General features: G+C 43.4%; 1 protein-coding gene across 1 annotated transcript; it reads left to right on the plus strand.

Annotated features, from left to right (window-relative positions):
- The first annotated feature begins 290 nt into the window (after nt 1–290).
- Nucleotides 291–1,046, plus strand: LOC100549140 (feather beta keratin-like). Its single transcript, XM_003212994.2, has 2 exons — nt 291–369; nt 739–1,046. The coding sequence occupies exons 1-2, from the start codon at nt 291–293 to the stop codon at nt 1,044–1,046; spliced, it is 387 nt and encodes a 128-aa protein (XP_003213042.2).
- Nucleotides 1,047–7,372: the final 6,326 nt, after the last annotated feature.

Consider the following 7,372-nt stretch of genomic DNA (forward strand, 5'->3'; position numbering starts at 1 on the left):
ACTGCCGTGAACCAAGCTGATGACACTTACCTGTTCAGGAACGGTCCTGCACTTGAGCTGAGTTTTGTGTCTCATCAGTGCAATCCTGCCCTAAAAATCCTCAGGCCTTTCATCTCAGCACTTAAAAAAAACCTTCATTAGAGGATGGGCATGGCATAAATCTGGAAATGAAAAGGCGCACTGTAGGAAACTAAAGCACAGCTCATATCATTAGCAAGGATGGCTTGCATTTAAGGTGAGCTTGTTACAAAATTAATACCTCTGCTAAGGGTACCTCTGGGCCTACAGCAATGAAGGACCAGTATAAAAGGCAGCCCAATTCCCAGCTCTCCCATCCACTTCTCTTGCCTCATTCTCCTTGGGAACCAGGTAAGTGTGAAGCCCTCTCTCCTCTTGCAAAGCGAGATTTTGCCTCAGTGGCCTTCTTGTCAAATAGTTATTCTGTCCTGTGCTGGGGATTGGAGCTCTTTGCTATGGGAGGAGGATAAGTCTGCAGAGAGTGACTGGGACACAGCTTATATAGCTTGTGATTTATGCACTCTGTGAGAGTCTCCTTGGGCCAGGCTGCTCTTTGTAAGGCTCTGGCATGACAAAGGGATGTGACATGCTGTCACAGTCTTCATCTTCATTCATAGTAGCTGCCTGGGCTCCTTTGTGAGAGGGTATCCACTTGCTCTTCACATAGTCGTGTACTGTGCTTCCTCCTAACTCTCTCCTAGGTTTACTTCCAATCCAAAGACATGTCCTGCTACTCCCAGTGTGTGCCATGCCGGCCCTGTGGCCCCACCCCTCTGGCCAGCAGCTGCAATGAGCCCTGTGTCAGGCAGTGCCAGAACTCCAATGTCATCATCGAGCCCTCTCCCGTGGTGGTGACCCTGCCTGGACCCATCCTCAGTTCCTTCCCACAGAACACCGTTGTGGGATCCTCCACCTCCGCTGCTGTTGGTAGCATCCTCAGTTCTGAGGGTGTGCCCATCACCTCGGGGGGCTTTGACCTCTCTGGTTTTGGAAGCCGCTATTGTGGCAGAAGGTGCTACCCCTGCTAAAGGTGCTGACCATTGTTCTGGGGAAGTTCTTCCAAAAACTACCAGATAAAGGAGGAATCTTCAGGCCACTGCTTTCAGAATACCTGACCATCCTCAACTATTCTAGAAAATGCTGACAGGAAGAAGAAAGACCAGCCTTTCTAAAAGCCTGGCTCACGTCTCTTCTTCCATTCCACCACCTACCTCTTTCCATTTTCATTTTTTTCCCCCCTCTATGCTCGTCTGGGTGTTGGGACTACCCTGAGCCAGCCCATCCTCTGCTGGAAAGCCAGGCACATGTCCTGCATGAAGTCTACCACAGGATCAGGTGAATCCTGCACTGCAGAACCTCTGTTCGGATTGACCTCATTTTCCTCTTTAAACATTCATTAAAGATTTCTGCATATCACTTTGGGCTTTTGATGTTTCTTTCCACTGTATGTAGCCTCCAGAGCTGCCCAGGGAGAATGTCTTTGCTCTTGGTGGGTATAAAATGAGTGTTTAAGGAGACCCTTCTCCATTCCCAGAATAGGTCTTCTGCCACCAACAGCCATCCTGTTAGTGTAGTTTCAACCAGTTTTGTGTCTTGGACAACTGGTGCTGTCAACTGGGGTGGTCAGACCAGGAACAGATGGTACAAATGGATAGTGAACAACTTAATGTTGGGATGTGAGCAGGTGGTGTTAATGCTGGGTGTCCTCACTGATCTCTGCCAGCTCCTGAACAGCTCGTGCTGCACCTGGGCTCTGCTCACAGCCACTGTCTAGTACATAAAAACTTCTTTGTACCTAGCTCTGCCTATTATTTATGATGATAAATCTTGGAGAAATGGTGAGGAGCACACAGAGATTGTAAGAGATTCCAAAGGATGACAGCAACATGTGCTCTAAATGATGTGTGCATTAGTGGTGAAGAGATTAGTGCATATATCACAGATAGAAAGGTGAAACTGCTGAAGAACTTGAAAGAAGCAGAATGTAAGGAATGACTGCATGAACTACAGAGTTACAGAGAGGAATGGAAAACAAAAACAACAACAACAAAAAAAAACGGAAGAGTTGGATGAAGATTGGATTGATGAATTCAAGGTGGGGTAGGAGCAGAGGGATGGATGGTGCAAGGAACACAGAGTACAGACTGATCAGGAGCCACCACTCAACCATGGGTCTGAAGACAGACCTGTGGGAGACAGCAATGGGAGCAGAACCATCTGCAGTGATATTGGGAGCAGAACCATCTGCAGTGATATTGGGAGCAGGGTAGTGTGGGAGGAGCTGCTTCCAACATGAACAACTTGGTCACAGGGCACTGGTGAAGGGAGGGAGGCTGAGGCTGTGAGAGCAGGGAACAGGTAAAGGAAGAGAAGCTGAATATGCAGTATGCAATGGCAGGTGGAGAAGGGGGCCTTGGAGAAACAAGTGCCCAACTGAGAAAAGATGACAATGTCTTTTCCTGGCTTGCTTTCTCTTCTTAGAGGCTAATAGAATGGTTGGAGACATTGCATGTAGGAGCTTAAACAAAATGTTGAATGTCTCTTCATCAGAGAAGTGAGCAAAGCAATTTGTGTTGGAATGTGAACTTGTCCTTAGGGCAAGTATGGCACAGTTTTCCTGACTATGATATCCTTGACTGGGTGTTGTATTCTTTTAGTCATACACATTGCCACGGAGAAAGACCTTAACACTGGTTTCACTTTTATTCAGTGGAGATCCTTGTCTGAACACAGCTTCCCACATAACTGGGAATGCATCATTTATTTTGAGATGACATTGACTATCCCAGACATCCAGATGTTCCTGGCAGTTAGATTTGGGAATATGTACTGCAATCTATAAGGGTGAAGAGTAAATGTATACAGAAATAGTAAAGAGTAAATGGATGCAGAAAGAAAGATGAGAGTATCTAAGAGGGTGCCTAGCTATCACTGTGATCAGCAGCAATCATAATAGTTAGATCAGAGACTTCTGTGGAAAGAGGACTGCAATAAACCCACCGTGAGATCAGTTCTAAACACACATCACATAAAGTGTGCCTTCAGGGTACCTCATTCATTCTGTGGTGTCTCCTGGGAGTGTGGAAGAATCAAGTGGAATCAGATATAGAGAAGAAGGCCCTTTCACTACTGTGCTGTTTATGAATCTAGTTCACTATTTACTTATTTATGAGTAATCCAGCTTACATACAAAGAAAATCTTAGACAGTGAAAGGTTTACTTTGAGAAATACTCAGTATTCTTTAGAGCTATCCTAAGATATGACTACTTCTTATATGAAGAATTAAAAAAAAAAGGAAAAAAAGAAAAAACAAAGAAAAACAAAGAAAAACAAAGAGAAACCGAAGAACCTACATCTGCATCTGGACTTGTATAGGCCCAATTTCCTTATATTCCCCTATCTTGATCTTTTTTGTCTGTGGCTACTTCTTCCCTCCTGCAGATTCTTGCCGCATTTCAGGTATGCTAGAAGGAAGACATCACCAGGGAAAAACAAAACAAAAATATAGGCATTACAGTCTTCAGCTCATGATTGGTCAGTAGATATTCTGTCCTATTTATAAGCATGTCCACTTTTTCCTCATCCTTCTCCTTGATGCTAGTGCAATTCTGCGTAGTAAATAATGTCTCTGTAACCCTCCTGGATAGCTCATCTGCTAATAAATATGTCCCTGAAAGAGCTGAAGTCTCCTTTCATAGTTCTGATGCTGAAATTTGTCTTATCCACTTCACAGGGTCCAAGGCCTCTCTGTTTTTAAAGGTTTACTTGCACTTTGTGTGACAGATCCCCCTGTACTCAGCTCTGGCAAGGCTGCACCTTGAGCACTATGTCCAGTTTTGGGCTCCTCACTGCAAGAAAGACATTGAGGCCCTGGAGCGGGTTCAAAGAAGGAGCACAGGCCTTATGAGGAGTGGCTGAAGGAGCTGGGATTGTTCAATCTGCAGAAGAGGAGGCTCAGGGGAGACTTTATTGCTCTCTATAACTACCTGAAGGGAGGCAGTAGTGAGCTGGGTGTTGGCCCCTTCTCTCTTGTAACTGGTGATAGAACTAGAGGGAATGGCTTCAAGCTGTACCAGAGGAGACGTTAGGAAATACTACTTTTCTGAAAGAGTGGTCAGGCAGTGAAATGAGCTGCCCAGGAAGGTGGTGGATTCACCAACCCTGGAGGTGTTCAAGGAATGTTTGGACATTGTGTTGAGGGACATGGTTTAGTGAGAACTATTGGTGATAGGTGGATGGTTGGACTTTTCCAACCTTGGTGTTTCTGTGATTTCTGTGATTCTGTTATTAGAGTAACCTGTCCAACTTTTCTCCTGAAGATCCAATGATCATGCAATAGATTCAAATTGTTCAAGTAGATAAGAGAAAGTTTTTTTCACATTGGCTTTATCAGCACTTTCTGCCCTCTCTCCCAGTTTATTCTTATAGCCAAACATAGATACAACAGAGATTAGGTAAGTGCAAAATTCACCTAACATCTGGGCTCAGAGAATTCTGACCAAAAGTATATATCCTGTCTCTCAGAAAGGCACATTGATCCACTGAATCTGCAAGTTTAGAATGTCTTGTCTTTACTAGGAACAAAAGTCAAAGGCTTAGACAAAAAAAAGAAATCCCATTAGCTTGAGAGTTCATTAAAATCCTAATGTTATCATTTCTCTTAACAATAAAAACAAACAAAATTGGAAATTTTTCCTAATTAGTGAATTCCAAACCTCACTGAGCAGCAAAAAAGCATTGCACATTTCAGTAGAAGTCGCTAGGAGGCGATAGCCCTTAGATATTTTTGAAGGGATTGCGCTCATCTTCAAATTTTTGCATGTATATCAATCAAGCATAAGTCCTGAGTCTCCTTGTGTTGCTGTGCAAAAGCTGTTCCTCTAGGAATTCTAAGTGCACCAGTGTGTGTGCCAAGGGGATCCGTTTTTGTTTACCATTTCTTCAGTGGTGAAGTGAACTGCACAGAATCAACAGCAATATTAGACACAAGGGAAGAATGAATAAACAGATGAGTAGCAAATTCCATTGATTTCTTACCTTTATTTGGGATCAGTTTCTACTCACACTCATTTTAGCCAAGACCTGGCTTTATCCCAACTGGAGAGGTGCACTTAGATGAAGCAATAATTTTCAGAGTGTAATTGCACTGCCTTCTACAAACTGTTCAATCTGAGCAAATCATCAAGGGTCTGATGAAGTCAGGATGATCTGGATCAAATTTTTTAGCTTCTCACAATCTCTTTAATTTCTACAGGTTTTCAATGGTTTGATCCGTCTCCAGGGTCCTATAGCATTTACTCCAACAGTATTCACATATTTCCATCCACATTCAACTTACAGAAAGAAAGAAAAGTATAAGCCCAAGTATAAACTTTCAATATGTTTGACTTGATGACCATTCCTTCACTACTGTCACAGAATACTGAGTGATTCTTCTCCCCATACACGTCTTTGCACCTCCACAGGTCCCTCTGTAGGGCCTTCCTACCTTCAGGCAGATCAGCACTTCCTTCCAATTTGGTGTCATCTACAAATTTACTGAGGGTGCACTGAATCCCCCCAGATAGATTATAAATAAAGATACTAAACAGGACTGACTCCAGTTGTAACCCCTGGGGAACACCACTTCTGAGAGTTCATCAGATAGATTTAACTTAATTCACCACCACGCCTAGATCCAAACAGTACCTAGGCTCAGGATATATTCCTAGTAACTACACACATACATGAGAAGCACATATGTTTACCATACATATAGCATACATATACATATATATGCAGCACACCAATTAAATCAACACAGGCAGATATACTTAGCATTCCTATAAAAATAGAATAGCACTAAGGTCATCATCCTGTTCCTCCCTTAGGCTGATCAGAAGGTAATGTGGGAGGAAACACGTGAATCATGTGAATCACTGGAGAAGCTTAGCTAAAAATGCAGTGTACCCTGGAGCTGGCCTTTGCATCTACCTAAAAGCACCAGCTGCTGCTCACAAGGTATAAGGCACCTCTCACACAAGGTCACGCACTAGTTGCTGGTACTTAGACATATTTACATAGAATATAGAGTTCCTCATATTTGGAAACAAATGGGAACGAAATGTAATAAGATAGGATATAGAAAGGACAAGGTCAGGCAAGTTTTTTGATCATCCATTTACATGAGACCAGTCCTTTTTTCCCCTTAAGTCTGTATTTTTCTCTATTTTTTTCCTCCCCTAAATACCCCATAATAAGTCCTGGGCAATCCCAAAATGCTTTTACTCTGCATCCTATAATGTGCCCAATATTGCTAAATATAATCCCTCTCAATCTGAGCCAACTCGTCTTGATGGGTCTCATATCTGAACAACACAAACTGTACTGAGGACAAGGGTGTCTATTCCACCCACTACTTATTTCAGTTTCCCTTGCCTGCTTTCTATGTGTGAAAATGTGCCTTTGGCGGGTTGAGCAGTCTCCTGTGATGTCTGTGGGATTAGCTGGCTGAGAGCATTATTTGGGTTCCCCACTTGCCATTGTTTCTCTGTATTCCTTTGTATGTGTGCAGTCTGGGATTTTACCATGTAACATAACACCTCCCGTTTTTCACATCATACCCTAACCCCCAGTCCTTCAAAAGCTGATGGAGGAAAAGGTAAGGGAAGAGAACAAAATTGCAGAAGAAGGTGAACAACGCTCTTCAGTCTTACCTGATTGGAATATTTTGGGGAACACAAAAGGACTGACCTGAAAAAGAAGGTTTTATGGAGAATTAGCAATCAGTCTAGGGAACTTAAGACAGATCCAGAAGGTTCTCTAGTGCTTGGGACAGAGAAAAAAAATGAATGGAGAAGGATGGAGATTTGCAGGAAGGGAGGTGAGGTAAGTGAAGACACTATTCTGAGGCCAGGTATGTGCATCTCTGTGCAGACTTCTCAATGAATGAAAAAGACCTTGCAGGCTGGGGGAAAGGGTGGGAGGCTGGGAGGCTGTATGCCTGGTTTCCTGAGGAAAGTGTTGCTGGGTTAGAGCATGATGAAAACTCATCTCTCTGTAGGACTAGTTCTCTGGGGGCAGACAATGGGAAAGTGGAGAGAGCCCAGATGTCCAGGGTCCCTTGGAAGACATTATGTACAAGAGGGAAGAAGTCCTCTGTTCATTTATTGTAACCAGAAAGTAGTTATTTGTTCAAGATCCCATCAGCAGCACAACAAGTAAACCACCTTAAGAGACGGAGACATTGTCAGTAAGCACCTACAAATACCAAAACGCTTTCCTGTTAGCTAGTTCTAGAAAATGCCGAGCAGAGCAAAGCTATTTGAGAGAGAAGGATGGGTGGAAACAGATATCGACTCGGCGTTGTGGGCG

This window comes from Meleagris gallopavo, chromosome 29 (genome assembly GCF_000146605.3).
Source record: "Meleagris gallopavo isolate NT-WF06-2002-E0010 breed Aviagen turkey brand Nicholas breeding stock chromosome 29, Turkey_5.1, whole genome shotgun sequence".
Taxonomy (NCBI): Eukaryota; Metazoa; Chordata; class Aves; order Galliformes; family Phasianidae; genus Meleagris; species Meleagris gallopavo.